This window comes from Maylandia zebra, linkage group LG20, assembly GCF_041146795.1.
Source record: "Maylandia zebra isolate NMK-2024a linkage group LG20, Mzebra_GT3a, whole genome shotgun sequence".
Classification (NCBI taxonomy): Eukaryota; Metazoa; Chordata; class Actinopteri; order Cichliformes; family Cichlidae; genus Maylandia; species Maylandia zebra.
The window spans coordinates 35,927,958-35,947,078 of NC_135186.1; the positions used below are offsets into that span (position 1 = coordinate 35,927,958).

At 43.9% G+C, this 19,121-nt stretch overlaps 1 protein-coding gene across 3 annotated transcripts in view; it reads left to right on the top strand.

The window, feature by feature from the left end:
* Window positions 1-19,121, top strand: part of snx21 (sorting nexin family member 21) — a 40,174-nt gene extending 21,053 nt beyond the window's left edge. Inside the window, exons 1-6 of one of the 3 annotated variants that reach the window (XM_004573227.2) lie at window positions 945-1,136; window positions 5,272-5,594; window positions 6,420-6,625; window positions 7,018-7,159; window positions 7,268-7,433; window positions 14,037-19,121. In XM_004573227.2, the coding sequence (XP_004573284.1) occupies window positions 5,303-5,594; window positions 6,420-6,625; window positions 7,018-7,159; window positions 7,268-7,433; window positions 14,037-14,541 (1,311 nt within the window). In that variant the 5' untranslated portion in view covers window positions 945-1,136; window positions 5,272-5,302 and the 3' untranslated portion in view covers window positions 14,542-19,121. Of the gene's footprint in view, window positions 1-944; window positions 1,137-1,158; window positions 1,374-5,271; window positions 5,595-6,419; window positions 6,626-7,017; window positions 7,160-7,267; window positions 7,434-14,036 lie in introns of those variants that run through there. The other 2 variants (XM_004573228.4, XM_076878858.1) reach the window with 2 other exon arrangements.

Sequence of the window (19,121 nt, forward strand, 5' to 3'; positions counted from 1 at the left end):
CAACTTTCATAATTATCAAGATAGCGAGATCATTTACAGTTATTCTGGTCTCTGGTGTGTCTTAGCATCAGGAAGAATGAAAACAGTATTAGTGAGCAGGTTAGGAGGTCACTATCAGTCCTGTATACTTCATTCATACTTCATTCTAGGAGAATGAAAAATTAAGAAAATAATTGCTTGAAGTTCATTCGGTTATATGACCACAGACTCATCTCTACAGATTGTTGTGTACTGTTCTTCTTCTTTTGGTTGGTCCTTTTAGGTCTCCCTACAGCAGATCAACTCATCCATGAACCCCCTCTGAGGTTTCCCCTTTTCCTCCTGCCGGGCAGCTCCTCTTCAACATCCTTTGTCCAGTATATCCACTATCGCTCTCTGTGCATGTCCAAACCAACTTTGTCCCTCTGACATACTAATATTCTAACCTTGTCCATTGAATGCCTGAACATCTCCACCTCAGCCTCCTGTCTTTTGATCAGTGCCACCATCTCTAAACCACACATCACAACAGGCCTCACTACTGTCTTTTAAAACTTCCCTTTCACTCTTGCTCTTGCCTTGACACTCACTCCACCCTGCCTGCCCACACTCTCTGTTTCAGCTCTCTTGTGGACTTGCAGCTTAAATTATCAGCTCAAATAGCTGCTGCAGCCCTGGATAGATGCACTGTGACCCCTGTGAACAGAACGCTTCCAGTGTTGTGCCAAAAAGTGATTAAAGGTTGGTGGTAATTAATATAGAACCTGCCAGACACATCGCAAACATATCTCTCATAAATGATACGACTTTAAGTATATTAGACATAAAAGCACACAGAAATCTGTTTTTGGTAGTCCATCGCTTTGATCTCACTAATTGCGACGACTCAGTGAGCATGTAGCCCCCTCTGCTGGTCGGACCCGAAGAGTGCATGTCCTTATATGGCAGCTGCCCGATATCCAACCCCGGGCCGCCTCCTCCTGTAGGCTGCGGCGGGTGGACAGCCCCAGGAATAAGGATACAGCTAGTCAGCTGTGTGCGTGTGCGGAGCCCACAAACCCCGACAGGATCGTGCGACTCCCAGATCCCGACCCGCTGGGCTTCAAACTTTACTCTGGAGGAGCTGGTATGGAGTAAAAGGAGCGGAGGGAGTGCGGGTGAGTCCCGCGGAGCTCGGAGTTAATGAATCGGAGGTGGAGGAGCAGCTCGTGGAGTGTAAACAAAGTTTTCTGGGGTAGCTTGTTAGCTAGTTAGCCGTTAGCGCCACAGCCCAGTTGATGCAGTCATAAACAGGAATGTCAGCTTCAAATTAGAGGGCGGAGACTTAAACGTCTAATCCACGGTGCTCGGATAGATTAACAGGAGCTGTGGGAGTTTTCCGCTTGAGCTGCGGGGTGAGTTCGTCCAACCTCCGGAGAGCTAACTAAACGCGTTTATCGTGTGATGCTCAGTAACTTTGAACCCCCCGACAAGCAAAGCTGTTAGCTGGTTTGCTAACGTCACACTGCTGTGCGTGTTAGCCTCCACCTCTACAAAATACACATTTTATTACTGGTGTCCACAGCTGATACATACTTGTGTATTTAACGTTGTTTCTGGTGTTGACTACATAATAATTATCTGAGGCTTTCACGGACGTCACGTAAATTCTCTTTCCTCGTGCTTAATAGTTGTAAAGCGTATTCAAACTTGTTTATATTGTTAATAGTAATTGTTATAATTGTTTGTTTAGCTTTTTTTTTTTTTGCGTAAAGATGCAGCCTAAAAGAATAGTAAAAGTAAAACAAACAAAAAGAATGAAAGAAGTAGAAAAAAGATTTGATCAAACAAAAATTAATTAAAAATAAAACTGATGGTGCCCCCCCCCCACCCAATAAATAAATAAATAAAAGTCCAATTTAAATACAATTAAAATGAAAAGTGAGCAGCAGACGAACAGATGTTAATCAGGATTCACTGTTGCTGTCACTCAACCAGCTGTCAGCTGAGTTGCTGACTCCCAGCTCTACAGGTTAAAGGTGTTTGTTCTTGTTTTGGTGGTTTTGGAATAATTTTAGAAGAACACCAAAACGGATAAATCCTAAAATCTTGTTAAACTCCTTTCACAAACAGCCCAGATATACATGTTACAGAATGCAGTCTTTAGCAGTGCATGTGACTCAGTTTACACAGCCTATCCTTTTTATGTGACATTTTATAATCCATCGACCTTTATTCAGCTGTAACTTTGTGTTTAGCACTTTTCTTTTACAATTCCTGTCTAAACTTTTTATTCTCTCTGTATGAAGATAAACACACCAAAGTACCAAACCAGTCTAATATTCCATACGCTCTGATGCAGCCTGCTGGATGGCTTAGATAAAATGCATTACAGTTGATGTAATGCAAGCACAGGAGAATGCAAATGAAAAAGTATTTTTAGATTAGATAAACTATTTGAATCATACTGTTCAGCTGGAACAGGGAAGGGTTTGTGGCTTTATGGATCCACTATGATCACTAATGTTTCATCACTACAGGTCAAATTGTTTATGAGCAGAGTCCATCTGCTGGTTGTTTTGTAGGTGATGTGGCTCTTTTGACTTCATCAGACAGCGACTTCCAGCTTCTACTGAAAGTAGCATTAGAATTAGTACTTCAGAGTCTAAGGCCATGGTTCTCAGTCAGAGTGCAGTGAGTCATCAGATGTGTTGAAAATGCAGAATTGGTGAGCGAGGCATCCTGAGGAAGTTCAGCAGGCCAAAGCCTGGCTGCAGGCTGACTTAGCAAATCGGTGCATTATTAATGTGTGACATGGTTTCCATTGAGAGGAGCTGCCAGCTCTGTAACTGGAGCCAGCTCAGCGGGTTTGTTTCACATGTGGATCAGTGTGTCTGCAGTCTCTTCCTGACCTGGATTCTAAAAGTGAGTGAATTTTATTTTTCCCTGTGGTGCTGATTCACAGTCCCAGACACAGAATAGAGTGATTTGCAAAGCAATTCAAGTCTGTGTTATAGAAAAATAACACAGAAAATAGTGCTGTTTTTGTCAAATAAATGCACTTTTGGAATTTGTTGCCACAATGTGTCAAATGAAATTGCAGCAAGAACATGTTTCGTCTTCTTTTAACAGCACTCTGTAAGAGTTTGGGACCCGAGGAGCCCAACTGATGGACTCAAATGTTTTTCCATTCGTGCTTCAGGGTTTCAGCTGCTCAGCTGTTCTGGGCCTCCTTTGCTGTATTTGTTTTTGTGTGTTGTTGTTTTGCAGTTCTTATGAGTGGGTCACAGATGTGGACTCTTAAAACTACAAGTCTAAAAAAGGAGAAAGAAGACAAGAATATACCATAACCAAATGTCTTGATGCACCTTCATCCAGGCAAGGACATCCCAAAAAGTTGAGACTGAAGAAGTCACTCCCACTGAAAACGCTACGTCCAGATGAACAGAATCTACTTGGGATACCAAAACATTCCTCAGAGATTTTGGTCTTTATTACATGACAGCAAATGGGTTCTACTTGACTGAGATCTGGTGACCGGAGGCTGTTTGAGTCCAGCGAACTCAGTGTCATGTTCAAGAAACCGGTGTGAGATGATCTGCGCTTTGTGCACTGCTGCTGTTGTGCATTTAAAGATGTTCTTCTAGGACCCTGCTCGTAACAAGTTGTTTGAGTTAATGTTGCCTTCCTGTCAGCTCAAAGCAGCGTGCTCCTTCGCTGATGCCATCATCAAGGCTTATTCTTCCACAGAGCGGCTGCTCACTGGATGTTTCATTGTAAACCTTGGAGATGTTTGTGCGTGCTTGGTTTGAAGTTTATCACTGCTTACTAGAGATGGACCGAGCCGATATTACGTATCGGTATCGGTCCGATACTGACGTAAATTACTGGATCGGATATCGGAGAGAAATAAAAAATGTAATCCGATCCATTAAATATCAAAAAAGCACCTCACAAAACTTGTGACACGGTGTAACTCGGCTCATAACCGTAGCATAACCGTAACTGCCTCTCTCCCTCTCCGGCTGTTACTTCAATCATGAAACTGATCAATGATCAGCTGATTGGCTTTTCTGTCGCGAGTCCGTGTCTCTAGTTTGCTTTTGGCCCACTTTGCACCAGAAAGAGGAAACCAGCGGCTGAACAACAGCAGCACGTTTAAGCTTGATCAGCTGTTGTTAGAATTTATTTAATATTACTTTCTACACCAGGATCTTTTTCTACGTAGCTGACGGCTGGTAACTGTGCAGGGGCGGATCTAGCAAAGTTTAGCCAGGGGGGCCGATAGGGCATGAACAGGGAAAAGGGGGCACAGAGACATACTTTTCTTTCTTATTCTAATTTAAAATGTCTAGCTTTTAATTATTTAATATTTATCTGAATCTTACACCCAAAGTTTTAATCTTATGTAAAATATATAGAAGTCCATTACTGTATATAGTAACTGTTAAGTCTAATATACCCTAGTAAGCTATAGTACTTTTTCCTTTGGGAACCATCTGTGCAGTCTGCAGTTCTGTTGAAGAAATTTGTTGAATCTATTTAATTATTCTTGAAAAAGAATTTATTTCTTCATTTTTTTTTTCACACTGCATCAAATTAAAGTTGTTTACGTCGATTAAGCATCACGAGGTGGAGGGTGGGTGGTTCCCTATTTTTTTTTTTTTTTTTTTATTATTATTTTTTTTTTTGCTGGGAGTTGGAACCCTACTAGTTAGGTTGCTTAATATTTCTGCTAAGTACTCTTTAAAATACCAGAATAGGGAGGATGGTGTAGGTTTAAGTTTATTAGATTGATCAGTATTGCTGAATTATGAAATATATTGGGTGCAGTGTATTTTTTTGCATACAGGTTTAACAGAAAGCTTTAGTGTTGTTGTTTATTTAAACTTGAGTATGAACTTATACAAAATGCAGCAAGATATTAAAAAACAGTTTTATTGATTAAAAAACACTATCAGATTCATATCGGTATCGGCAGATATCCAAATTTATGATATTGGTATCGGACATAAAAAAAGTGGTATCGTGCCATCTCTACTGCTTACTGAAATCGGTTTGTTGGCATGTGATTTGAACAGGCCTACCTAATGACGTGGCAGGTGAGTGTGTTTCTAAGTACAGCTTCGTTATCAATGCTACATATACATCTACATGCATGTAGATAGTTCATGCAAATGTATACAAATTACATGCAATGAAAACCTGTGCAAAACTAGAATGAAAAAACAAATGAAGCTTTAAAATAATATTATCAGAAGATGCTTTAATAAGTAATAGATAAAATGACCTTGTAATCTTCTATTTCTTTAGGCTCCTCCCCCTGTGGTGGCCTGGCAACATCATGGCGTCTCGGCTGTTGGACCGCCTGAAGCGCTCGCTGTTTAAAGATGGTCAGGGGCTGGAACCTGAGCAGGAAGAAGGTGGCGGGCCGGAAGAGGAGGCGTTCAAGCAGGATCGCTGGGAGGACGAGCTGGCGGAGGATGAGGAGTGTGTAACCGATCGGCTCGGAGGGATGCTGTGCTTCGACGGCACAGACGGCGGTCTGGAGGACGGAGCCGAGGGTGAAGGGTCAGGACAGGACAGCGACTCTGACTTCCTGGGAGAGTCGATGGAGGATGGTCCCAGCAGCATGGGTGAAGTGCTGTTCTCTCTTTTCACTCGATGGACCTCGAGCAAAAACATTTTAATGTCTGAATCTGATTGAAATCAGTGCAGATCAGCACTGATTCAACATCTGTTGAAATTCCTACATACAAGAATGACCCGAATGAGTATTCTTCAATACGGGGCGATCGTTGGGAGTTCGTCTTGTAATCGGAAGGTTGCCAGTTCGAGCCCCTCTCGGTCGTTGTGTCCTTGGGCAAGACACTTCACCCGTTGTCTACTGGTGGTGGTCAGAGGGCCCGGTGGCGCCAGTGTCCGGCAGCCTCGCCTCTGTCAGTGCGCCCCAGGGCAGCTGTGGCTACAATGTAGCTGCCATCACCAGTGTGTGTGTGTGTGTGGATGACTGGATATGTAAAGCGCTATACAAATATAGGCCATTTACCAATACTGTTGTTTGGTTCAAAGACTTAGCAGACATTGATTAATGATCAGCAGCAAAGTCAGACTGGGCGGCTGTGACAGAGTTTATTTATCAGCTATCGATAGAAAGTAACAAAAGTTTACCGAGCGATGGAGCACACAACAACTCACAACCTAGCAGCCTGCAGTTAATACATATGGGGATGTTGTTCATAGTTGTACTTATGCTTTAGAGATGTTTTTATAGCTGAAACCAATTAACAGAAACTATAATCTAATGTAATATGTTAGCCAGCTCCATGGTTACAGCTCAGCAGCGTTGATCTCCAGCAGGGGAGCAGTTTAGCTTCAGTCCACTGGAAGCTAAACTCGAGGAAACCAGGACATGTTGTACTCCCTGGTCACCTGACCTGGCTTTCACCTGTCTTTTGTAGACACCAGTCCAGTGGGTATTTCCCCAGTGGGCCACTCCTCCTCTTCCTCCTCCTCCCTGCTGACTCGGCAGCTTCAGGAGAGCTGGAGGAGTTTGCGCGGACTCAGTGGAGGAAGCTCTGTGTCCTCTGTGAGATGGCAGACGGACAGCGTGTTGTTCGAGGTGACCGACGCCAGCGTGGTGCAGGACGGCTCCTCAAAATATGTGGTGAGTTGGCAAAGAGAAAAAAACTGTAACACAATAACCAAAACAGACATAAAAGCTTCAAATCCAGGCACTCTAGATTTGACAAAGGCCTTTAATTTATTGGTCTTAGGACAAACAAATACACCAACAGGTATCAGCTTGTCCCTTCTTCAGGCTGCTGAAATACGAAGATGCCTACAGAGCAATTTGAGCTTCAGGGCCACAGAGAGCCCCTGACCCTTGTATCTTCTCTGTGTAAAGTGCTGGTGCACATCCATAGATTGGATTTGGATGCTCTGATCAGAGTCACGTATACGTAATAGTCTCTGATCCACAGGTGATGTTTTAAATGTGCCGTGGGACAGATCTGTGCGCCGTGGAGCTCAAACTCTCTGCTCTCCGTTTCTCTCCAGCTGTACACGATCCATGTGATCCAGTCTGGCGCGAGCGATAAGATTCCTGCCATCATCACGCGTCGGTACTCTGACTTTCGGCGCCTCCATGCCACTCTTCGCCGTAAACACGGCGAGCACATGGAGCGTTTCTGTTTCCCACGTGAGTAAACCTCATGCATGCTGTCTTACCTTGATGCTGTGGTTGTTACAGTGGTACAGGGAAGTAAGAACTTCATAAAACATGAATGTTTGGTTTGAACCTCCGCAGGAAGAAAACTCAGGAGGAACTTCACAGCAGAGACGATCGCTAAGCGGAGCCGGGCGTTTGAACAGTACCTGTCTCACCTGTGTTCCCTGCATGCCCTGCGGGGGGCGCTGTGTGTCCGTCAGTTCTTCTACTTAACTGACTTGGAGACTGGACAGCTGCTCATCAGGTAACTCTCATAAACCTCTGTCTCCTCACCTTTATCCGTCAATGTCAGTGTTGTGTAAGAAAACTTAACAGGAACAAAGTGAAATGATCAAAATGCTCTCAGTGCTGAAATGTTATACTGTTTCTATTACGCAGATAGTGAAACAGGCTAAAAAAACAAAGAAGGTATTTAATAGATTAATAAAACTTTGAGTTAAACTATTGAGTCATCGCCAATTTGTGCTCTGAAGCTAGCTACAGTGTTTGCGCAAATTAATTACGCTGTGTGGTCAAATATTAGAGGAAATGTGTCCAACATGCACTCTTTGTTGATCAGTGTTGGGTCACTAGTCAAAAAAGTAATATATTACACATATTACAAATAACTAGGGATGGGTATCGGTTAGGTTTTATCCAATACCAGTACCAAACCGGTGCTCAAACGGTGCTCGAACCGGTGCTTAAAGAATGGAGAACACAAAATTGGTCCAAAAACCTCTCATGTTCAGCTGTTTTTTGTAAAAAGATAACAATGTTAGCCTTTTCTGCAGCTATGGGGCATATATGGCATCACTCTTGGCTGGAAGCAGTGCTTAAACAATGGAAAAAACACAAACTTTGTCCAAAAACTTCTCATGTTCAGCTGTTTTCCACTTTTTCTGTGGTCATTTTAGCCTTTTTGGCCAGGGTGAAGGGAGTATCTGCCATCAAACAAGAAGACAGCAGCATGTAGCTATGATGGTGTTTGCTAGTTCACCTTACATGCATTAATGTAATAACGTGGTTAGCCTACTCAACGTAAATTACACACGAACAACATTAAGCTACTCACGCAGAGAAGAACGGCTGCTGCTGCATCATCATCCTCATCATTTCTGCTACACTGGCAGGGCTAGGGGCCAGGACTCTCCTCTTCGTGTTTTTGGGGGATGTTGCTAACTCCGGGTCCGATAACAGGCACCACACCCGCAGTAGATGTGCTCGGTGTGAGGTCTGGCAGCAAGCTATTAAATACGGCGCATTTCTCGGCTTTTAACAAAACGCTATACGTCGCCAGGTGTTTCATCAGATTCGAGGTGTTACCTCCTTTGACAGTATCACAGTATCAGCTTAAAGCACTTGTTGCTGCTGAGTTTGCATCTTTTGCTGTGAAGTACAGCCAGACTTTGACCACTTCGCCTTGGTCATTTTTAATCTGTAGCTCTGCTCTAAAAGGACGTACGTACCTGGACCCGCCTACTACGCTCGCAAAGGTAAAATGATTGGCTGGAATCCAAAGTGTGTGACATCCGGATATTGGATGGTTACTACCGTTTATGTCAGAACAGGTGCCATCATGGCACCGGATACCGGTACCCATCCCTACAAATAACACTTTAATTTAAAGTAATGCAGTACGTTACTTGGTTACTAAAGGGAGATGATAATTCATCACATTTATAACATTACTTTCAGTTTACTCTGTAAAACAGCCTGAAACACATTGTGTCATAATTACCATTTAACAGTATAAACCTGAGGCTACAGCCCCCCGCACCAACACAAACTCCTAATGTATTTAGTTATGAACAAAAAGCCGACAACACAAAACGAAGATGAAAACCAACACGAAGAGACTTTAAAGCCATCGTCACGGTGATTCAGGTAGAAACGAAGGCTGCAGCCTGACGGCTCATCCGTTTGTTATGCGATGAAGTTCAGCGGCGGCTCGCTTCACCGTGGTGCCTTGCATCACTCTGGGTTTTTGACTAGCTTAGCATTAGCATGCTGTCTGTGCAGGTGCTTTCAAAGAGTCGAAGTTGTGTTAACAGCATAATACAGTTGTTTCTGTCCTGGATACAGTTTACCATTACGTTCTTGCCCTTTTGTGCAATAGAAATAAAAGTTGTGTCCATCTCAACGCTGTAAACTTCTATTTTCCTTCTCCAGTAACTGAAATCAGCTGATTGCAGAGCAAATGTAAGAACCAATAAGCAGGATCGATAGGCAAGTAGACTAATAATTCCAACTAGGAAAGGTTCTCGATTGCCATCCCTACTGAGTACACACTCATACAATAACTACAGTGGGGCAAAAAAAGTATTTAGTCAGCCACCGATTGTGCAAGTTCCCCCACTTAAAATGATGACAGAGGTCAGTAATTTGCACCAGAGGTACACTTCAACTGTGAGAGACAGAATGTGAAAAAAAAATCCATGAATTCACATGGTAGGATTTGTAAAGAATTTATTCGTAAATCAGGGTGGAAAATAAGTATTTGGTCACCTCAAACAAGGAAAATCTCTGGCTCTCACAGACCTGTAACGTCTTCTGTAAGAAGCTTTTCTGTCCCCCACTCGTTACCTGTATGAATGGCACCTGTTTGAACTCATCATCTGTATAAAAGACACCTGTCCACAGCCTCAAACAGTCAGACTCCAAACTCCGCCATGGCCAAGACCAAAGAGCTTTCGAAGGACACCAGGAAAAGTATTGTAGACCTGCACCAGACTGGGAAGAGTGAATCTACAATAGGCAAGCAGCTTGGTGTGAAAAAATCAACTGTGGGAGCAATCATCAGAAAATGGAAGACATACAAGACCACTGATAATCTCCCTCGATCTGGGGCTCCACGCAAGATCTCATCCCGTGGGGTCAAACTGATCATGAGAACGGTGAGCAAAGATCCCAGAACCACACGGGGGGACCTGGTGAATGACCTGCAGAGAGCTGGGACCAAAGTAACAAAGGTCACCATCAGTAACACACTACAACGGCAGGGAATCAAATCCCGCAGTGCCAGACGTGTTCCGCTGCTGAAGCCAGTGCATGTCCAGGCCCGTCTGAAGTTTGCCACAGAGCACATGGATGATACAGCAGAGGATTGGGAGAATGTCATGTGGTCAGATGAAACCAAAGTAGAACTTTTTGCTATAAACTCAACTCGTCGTGTTTGGAGGAAGAAGAATACTGAGTTGCATCCCAAGAACACCATACCTACTGTGAAGCATGGGGGTGGAAACATCATGCTATGGGGCTGTTTTTCTGCCAAGGGGACAGGACGACTGATCCGTGTTAAGGACAGAATGAATGGGGCCATGTATCGTGAGATTTTGAGTCAAAACCTCCTTCCATCAGTGAGAACTTTGAAGATGAAACGAGGCTGGGTCTTCCAACATGACAATGATCCAAAACACACCGCTCAGGCAACAAAGGAGTGGCTCCGTAAGAAGCATTTGAAAGTCCTGGAGTGGCCTAGCCAGTCTCCAGACCTCAACCCCATAGAAAATCTGTGGCGGGAGTTGAAAGTCCGTGTTGCTCGGCGACAGCCCCAAAACATCACTGCTCTCGAGAAGATCTGCATGGAGGAATGGGCCAAAATACCAGCTACTGTGTGTGCAAACCTGGTAAAGACCTATAGTAAACGTTTGACCTCTGTTATTGCCAACAAAGGTTATGTTACAAAGTATTGAGTTGTATTTTTGTTATTGACCAAATACTTATTTTCCACCCTGATTTACCAATAAATTCTTTACAAATCCTACCATGTGGATTCATGGATTTTTTTTTTTTTCACATTCTGTCTCTCACAGTTGAAGTGTACCTCTGGTGCAAATTACTGACCTCTGTCATCATTTTAGGTGGGGGAACTTGCACAATCGGTGGCTGACTAAATACTTTTTTGCCCCACTGTACTTCGCTGCACTGAAACAAACATTGCTTCAATATCCTTTTTGATTCTAATGGTTGACTGTGGTTTACAAAATAAGCACCGTTTCCTTTAATTAGACTTCAAACAACCAATTGAGTCCACAAATTCATCAGGAAAGTGTTTACTGATGATAGAAGTAACTTTTAAGTTTAAACTGCAGATGTCTATTATTAAAAGATACCTCCGTTATAAAGCTTTCAAATGTATTAAAATGTTCATATATTTTTGTATCACATGCCATTACATCCTGACACACACACACACACACACACACATACACATGCTAATAAGTAAGCTTGAAAAACAGGAAATGCTATGCAACTGTCTCTTGGTATAAATAAATCTGACTGCAATGCCTCGGGTGTGAGTATCACTCGATCACTCACCCGTGCACGTAGCTCTATAAAACTCCTTTTGACTGTCTTGTATTCCTTCATCGTATTTAAAAATGTCACACACCACTGACAACTGACGTCAACTATCAAGTGAAAATATCAAGATTTTGCAACTAAATGACTCATTTAAGACTCATTTAAAATGAGGCCATTTAAAAACAATGTGGATCCACATTTATTTAATTGTATTTATATAGCGCCAAATCATAACAACACTCACATCAACAAAGAAATATAGTGAGAAAACCCCAGCATTCAGATGACTCACTATAAGCAAGGACTTGGTGACAGTGGGAAGGAAAAACTCCCTTTAAAGAGGAAGAACCAGAAGGGGCAGCCGTCTGCTGTGACTGGTTGGGAATGAGGGGAAAGACACAAGACAATAGAGTAACTGTGGAAGAGAGCCAGACTGTCCATCTTTTATATACAGTACATGCATAATGCTTTGGTGACGAGTGTTTCCTCAGGGAGTTTCAATTTTTGTTTATAGGTTTGGCTTTTTTTCAACTCTGTAACCATAAAGAAACAACTATAAATGATATACAGAACAAATTTAGCGTATGCCTTAAGGCAGGGGTGGGCAAACGTTTCAGGTAAGAGGTCACATTACGTTTGAAAATTTGACAGGCCAGCACCAGATGCATACTGTACATATCAAACAGAAGCCTAAAAAGGCCTTACAGTGACAAGTCAGACTCCCACGTAGCTTGTGCCTCTCGATGACCCCAACACGCTGTCGTACAGGTCCTCTCCACCCATTTTCCCCTTTAGGAAGGCCAAAAACTCCTCCGTTATCCCAAAATTGTCATTATTCCCATCCATTCTATACATCCAATTTCTTGCGCTTATCCGGGGCCGGGTCGCGGGGGCAGCAGAGAAGCCCAGACCTCCCTCTCCTCAGCCACCTCCTCCAGCTTATCCGGGGGAACACCAAGGTGTTCCCAGGCCAGCCAAGAGATATAATCTTTCCAGCGTGTCCTGCGTCTGCCCCGGGGCCTCCTCCCGTGGGACATGCCCGGAACACCTCGCTCAGGAGGTGCCCAGGAGGTGCCCATCCTTGTCAGATGCCCGAACCACCTCAGCTGGCTCCTTTCGACTTGGAGCAGCAGCTGCTCTACTCTGAGCCCGTCCCGGATGGCTGAACTTCTCACCCTATCTCTAAGGGAGAGGCCAGCCACCCTTCGGAGGACACCCATTTCCACCGCTTGTATCCGCGATCTCGTTCTTTCGGTCACTACCCACAGCTCGTGGCCATAGGTGAGGGTAGGGACGTAGATCAACCGGTAAATTGAGAGCTTCGCTTTTACACTCAGCTCCCTCTTCACCACGACGGACCGGTGCAGCGTCCGCATCACTACAGCTGCAGCACCAATCCGTCTGTCGATCTCCCGCTCCCTTCTCCCATCACTCGTGAACAAGACCCGAGATACTTAAATTCCTCCACTTGGGGCAGGGTCACGTCCCAGACCCGGAGTGGGCACTCCACCCTTTTTTCTGGCTGAGGACCATGGCCTCAGATTTGGAGGTGCTGATTCTCATTCCCACTGCTTCACACTTGGCTGTGAACCTTTCCAAGGCAAGCTGGAGGCCATCACCTGATGAAGCCAACAGGACCACATCATCTGCAAAAAGCAGAGATGAGATCCTGAGACCAACGAAGTGAAAGCCTTCCGCCAACTTGGCTACTCCTAGAAATTCTCATTTCTAGTCATTATTCCCATTGTTTAAAATTCAAAGCTGAGCGGTGTCTCTACTTTCGTCCAGTGCCAAAGAATACAACTCTGCTTTTTGGTTTAGCTCACTAGCTAAGTCTTCATCAGCTAGCTCAACACAGTGAGTCACTGTCCTGCGTGATAAGCTAATTTTTTTTCTAATTTGTTCAACATCCCTGGACGCACTCTTTGAGAAACTGCCCTTGCTGGTATTTGCTAATTTGAATGCCAGCAAACAACTTTGTGCTTGATTCTTGGATGGCACTTTGTCGGCTAAAAATGTTTTGCTGATTCTGCAAACTAGCTGCCGACCCCGTTCTTGCATTGACCGGTTGTTAGCATTATTAGCATGCTTGGTAGAAATGTGACAGCTGATGTTGTATTCACATCTAGACATACATCCTTTGACTGAGGTGAAAAAGTATAAACACTCACACTCGATGTTTCTTTTCTTTTCTGAGCATGAGACCACAAATCACTGCGCCTAATGCGCCATCTGGTGGAACGCCAGGCATTACAGGACAAGGTCAAATGAATGCAGTCATAATTATCATCTGATTTGGGCAATTTTGTGCTAATCTTCGGCAGGCCAGATTAAAAAGACCAGGATGTGGCCCGCAGGCCGTAGGTAGCCCATCCTGCTTTAAGCAGAACTCTGTTAGTCCAGGACAGAACAGCGCACCTCAACATCTCCTTAGCTTGATGCTTATTTCTAAATGTACTGTAAGGATAATATTAGATTTTCTTGTGCATTTCTTGAGTTTCATTATTTATTGAGCGGTTTGCCACTGAGTGTTTCACTGTTCAGTTTGTCTTGTTTCGTTGAGGGCGGGACGTTACCAGGATGCCTTGGGTCCTCTGCTCAATGCCAAGAGACTGCAGCAGAAACTGGGATGGGCAAGTTTCTATGACAACCAGACTCAGGCCCCTCCTCCAACCTCCTCCCATTGGTTCTTCACCCTGGTGGGACTGTCGAGCTGTTTCCAGCAGGTGGACCAGCTGGAGGAGGCTCGAGATCACTGTGACCACGCCCTGCGTGTTCTCACCCCCACAGAAACTCAGACTAACACAGAGGATAAGCCCCTCCCACCTGACAATAAGCCCTTCCAACCGTTGGAGACATCGCGTCTGGATGACGACAGGCCACACCCCTTGCTGTTGCCGCTGTTACGAGTGATGGTTCGGCTGTCGTGGCAGACGGGAAAAGACAAGCGACAGTGGGAGGAGCTTCTGCAGCATCTGGAGGAGCGGTGGGTGGGGCTAGACAATCATCCAACCATCAAAGAATTTCTGGTTAAACACAACCTGCAGGATGGCGAGGGTGAGGGCTAAAGAGCGCGCACGCTGCAGAGGGCAATCAGTACGGTACGGGTCGAGTGTTAGAGCCACTGCAGGGGAAACAAAGCCGAGATTTTCAAAATAAAATCTGAATGTTTTGAGTAATTTTAGTTTAATAACTTTTTTTTTATTAGAAATAAAAGGGAAAAAAGTTTCACCTATAAAATCTGCTTTTTAATGTTGTGACGTTGGGCATTTTAATGTGGGATTGGAGGCAGCCTCAAGTGGCCGTTAGAGGAACTGCAGCTGTTCAGACGAGTTTGGTTTCAGTAATAAAACCAAAAACATTGTTCTGAAAAAGAGTGATGTTAATGTAATGAAAGAGTAGGCCTCAGTAAATATCTGGTGGAAAGAAGCAAATCACAGAAGCTTGATTACAAAATGACGGAGCTGATGAGACTGAAGGACAGTTCACCTGAAACTCGGCCAGTTCAAAATCTCAGTTTTTATTCCCCCTGACAGCGGCTGTAATACTCTGAGTACTAATGGATCAGTCAAGGGTTCAGTCGTAATTTCAAAGCCTTAAACTAGTTCAGTGGTCTTTGTAGGTCCGATGCTTCACATGAGTTTTGTTCTTAACCGTGACTCCTCACAGGATTTCTAAAACAACAGCCTGTTATTCTACTTCAAGAGGAACTTCTACAATATTTAAGACTTTTCTTTTTCAAATAAATTTATTTTGAAAATTTGATCCAGTCGAAGAAAAAAAGTGTCCACATCACATTTTCAGAGTTACAATCAATGAAACTGCAGAAATGTTTCGTAGAAACGTGAGGAGCACAGATTAAGAACAAAGCTCCAAGAAGGAAGCAGAGGAAGGAGAAAAGGCTGCCTCAACAATCACGTTTCACTCTGTGACTCTGAGGAGGGAAAACACTTACAGTTTTAAAAGTCCTCTGACTTCCTACTAAAAGGTTTACTGATGATTAACAGTGTTACATATTGCAGCATTTAAAAGGGAGCAAACGGTGCCGAATGTAGAGACTCCGTGAATCTTGTGGACGATGCACGACGGGTTCAAGGCGCCTTTAAATGTTTCACAGCAGAAAACTTTGATTGTATTTGAGCTCTGATGAAAACCACAAGACGAGCGACACACGTGCAGAGCGCGTCCTGCAAAAACAAATGACAGTCAAACTTTAGTATCCATCTATAAATCGATATCGGTAAGTGAGGCGGGGCTTTCTACTCATGTTGAGCACTCAGAGGCTCCAGGCCTCATTCACCCAGTCACGCACACATTCATGCAGTGCTTTTATTCAACACTCAGCCATCCCATATTACTCTGCTTATCCACTCGCTCTCGTGTTCGGCTGCTGTGGCGTCGATCCGACTGTGCCTGTAAATAACAGTACTGTGGCGCACTGAGCTGAATTTATGTTACTGCAGTAAATGACTAGAATAGGTCTTTAGGTCATTTTAAATATATTTATATTCTTAAATGTTTTGTTCGTCATGTTTTATTTCAAATGGAGCCTTTCGCGTTCCTCGCACTGAGGAATTCAGCGTCAGACGCTGTCACACATCCCTGCTAATATATACGCCTGTTTCTCTTATTCCTGCATATAAATCAGTCACGTTCACCATATTATCAAACTCTGTCCGGTGTGGGTAAAGCTCACAGGGCTGAGCAGGTGGATCATATGGCTTAAGGCTGTTGCAGAGGCCCGGGCTTTAATCCATCCAGAGGCCTTTCACGGTTCCCCCCCGTCCTTTCTCTGTTGTTGCAACACAATAAAAACTAAAATCACCAAAAATATACTTTAGAAAAACCCTTTTTTGGTTGCAGGGTTAAAAAATATAGGCACCACGTTATCTGAAGGTTCTGTTAATTGATGGCTGAACTTGACAGTTGAGCTGGATCCATGATCAGTGTCTCAAGTCAATTAAAAAATATATGCATGTTCAAAACAAGATCTGTGGCACACTAAGTGTACATTATTCAGACAGTGCTGCAGGTGAGCATCCTGCTAACTCATTTAGTGCTTTAAAAGGTTGATTGAATGAATATGATAACATGTAAGGCCTTATTTATTTATTTTTTTAGAAAGAGTGAAAGTATTCAGTGCCTTTCTAGATTTTAACGAGGTTGTGATCCACCTGTGCACCAGGAATAAAGGGAATTGTGAGTGCAGGTCAAACAGGAGCTGCAGAAACTCCACAGCGCACCTGTAAAGACCTGAGCTGTGACACAGTCGCGCTCACACTGAGCCTGCTCTGTGTGTGTCTGCGTTATTTACTCTTTGTGAGAGAGCTTTCATTTCACAGCTGAGGAGTAAAGCGACTTACTTGCACGTGTTTTCCTCCACCTGCACCGTTTCCACCTGCAGTGGAAAATTTCAGCGGAAAGCTTTGCCTGCTGCCGGTGCGTCACATATTCAGCGGTTAAAGAGGCGTTAAATGAGAAACGCTGTTTATCTGGAGGAACACTTAGCGCCTCTCCTCCCCCCACACAGCTCTCACAGCTTCGCAGTCATTCGAAGTAAAATCTGCGTGCTTTTTACGTGGATGCGGTTACTGTGGAGACCGGCCCGAGTGGACGGCCACACGAGACAAAAATAGACGCGAGGAGCTGGATTTACATCAGCAGGAGAAATGTCAGACAGGACTGATGGATGGAGAGGAAAACAGGTGATTAATAATGAGGGACTAAGCAAAGTTGCCAGCGCCGTGATTTTGGGGCTGAAGGTTGGACACTGCACACGTAGAGATTTATGCACTTACTGTGTCACCTGTCATGTAGAAAAGCTGCTGATTTGTCAGATGTGAGTGCTGCAGGATCACAGTACATGTTCAGTATTATGCAGAGTTCTGTTATATCCAGCTGTTCTGCCGCACTACAGAAACCCTGCAACGCTCTCAGCTTCACTTTCTCATCTAATCTGGTAAATGTCTGTCTGTGTGCAGCACTTTATGCTTCTCTTTATGCACTCAGGACCATCAACCCTGTGATGAGTGCAGGAGCAGCTCTGGCTCCTGAGCTCCCTCTATACTGAAGGTAGAGTCAGAGAGGCCACTGCAGAGGAAGCGTGTATACTGGAGACTATGCACAGTTAGGCAGTTTCTCACTTCAGTTGTGTTAGCTGTGACCGTTACACAGTAACTGTCAGCCTGCTCTGGTTTCATACACACCACAGTAACCACAGGGCATCGAGGGGGGTCAGTGCATTCACACCCCGACTGTGAAATACTGTCAGACGATGCTAGTGCTACAGAAGCATGTGCAGGGCGTCCTTCGGTCTCAGCGCGTCTTTGAACGTAGGGCCGCTCCTGCAACTAATGATGATCTGAGTAAACCTGAACCTAAGTGACTCATCAAAAAGCAAGAAAACACTTGGAACAGTTAAATCTGGTTTGATGTCCACACAGCTGAGCCGAGTGTTTTAGTGCATCGCTCTCTGATATTTCAGTTTGAGGAAATGAGCGGCAGTGTGTCAGAATAAAGTCCTGCAGGATGCTTCGTGGGGCTGTTGTCTGCCTTACTTTCCACCTCACATGTGTGCAGTTTCCCAGCACAGAAGGAGAAGAGTGGGTTGAACCAACTAATAACTCTAGTGCCGGACGTCCTTATTTTGAAGAGCTGTTCAGGGACGGCAGAGGAGTAAGTGATTTTAACCCACTTCTTACTTTCAGTTTAAGCAAAAAGGACTTTCTGAGAGGTTCAGCTGAGATTGTGGTTTGGGTTCAAATATGCTTCTTTGCTGCATTGAGGCTGCACAGTGCTTTAGATGAACACTGTGCAGCTGCAGGTTCTGCAGGATCTGACAGCTTCAGGGCATTACACAAAGCACCTTTCTCTCTGCTGATCTCACAGCTGATTGGTTTAGACCAAAAATGTGGAACGTGGTTTCCCCTCTCAGCCTCTGCAGCTCTCCATAGCTGCCAGCTGTCTGTTAATAACAGATGACATTATCATTATTTTTATTTTTACATTACAAAGCCAGTCTGTGCAAAAAATATGAAAGTCCTCCACCCAGAGTACTAGTTTCTGGAAGGTCACACCTGATTTCTGTTTTCTTGTTTTTGTGTCTTTTAACCTGAGCTGCAGTTTGCAGTGAGAGCGTTTCTGTGTTTTGTGACACTGACGTGAAAATGAAAACAATCATTTGAGCTGTTAATCGCATGAAATGTGAAAAACTGCAGTTACTCTAAATGTGTCTCCTGCTCCTCGGCCAGCTTGATGAATTTTTATTTTAACGGTGTTATTTGGGCTAAAGCTGACGCAGACACGTCACAGATGTTTCTAATGGTTTGAAAATGCACTTGTTGTGTCAGATGTGCAGTTTTCAGTGCAGACTGTGTGTATCCCACTTTATCCAAGCGCAGCAACACGTGGAAGAAATCTGTGCGTGGGGAGGCTTAGCGTGGATCTTTTGGCCTTTGCAGCAGCACTTCATCGTAGAGCTTTATTCAAGTTTATTTTCTGGAATATGTTTGTTACAAACTGCAGATCATGCCTTTGTTTTTCTTCATGTGTGCATCTCTGAGATGATTCTATTCTACTTTATTATAGTAAGAAATGTGAAGATCTTGACAGTTGTATAAAATTATAATAAATATATATTTTTCTTTTA